The 253-nt window shown below is 66.4% G+C and overlaps 1 protein-coding gene across 1 annotated transcript; it reads left to right on the top strand.

Moving 5' to 3' along the window:
• Window positions 1–28: 28 nt before the first annotated feature.
• Window positions 29–178, top strand: LOC103772369 (basic phospholipase A2 homolog Vur-S49-like; the record flags this gene model as incomplete). The annotated part of the gene is made up of 1 exon (XM_008939700.1): window positions 29–178. A coding segment is annotated over one exon (150 nt), but the record flags the coding sequence as incomplete, so codon positions are not given.
• Between the last annotated feature and the right edge of the window lie 75 nt (window positions 179–253).

Consider the following 253-nt stretch of genomic DNA (forward strand, 5'->3'; position numbering starts at 1 on the left):
AGGCAGCACAGCACCCCGTTTTGTCCCCGCAGGCGAGGAGCAGAGCTGGTGCAAGAGGGAGACCTGCCTGTGCGACAGGGCCGTGGCCTCCTGCTTCGCCAGCACCTTGGCTTCCTACAACGGGTCCTACCGCTTCTACCTGAAGCTGAAGTGCCGAGGGAGCACGCTGCAGTGCTGAGGGGGGGACTGCAGCCACGGGGGAGGATTTCGGGGGGCTGTGTACCCACCCTGCTGTGGCAGGGGGACCGCCACA

Source organism: Merops nubicus, unplaced genomic scaffold (assembly GCF_000691845.1).
Source record: "Merops nubicus isolate BGI_N331 unplaced genomic scaffold, ASM69184v1 scaffold24484, whole genome shotgun sequence".
NCBI lineage: Eukaryota > Metazoa > Chordata > Aves > Coraciiformes > Meropidae > Merops > Merops nubicus.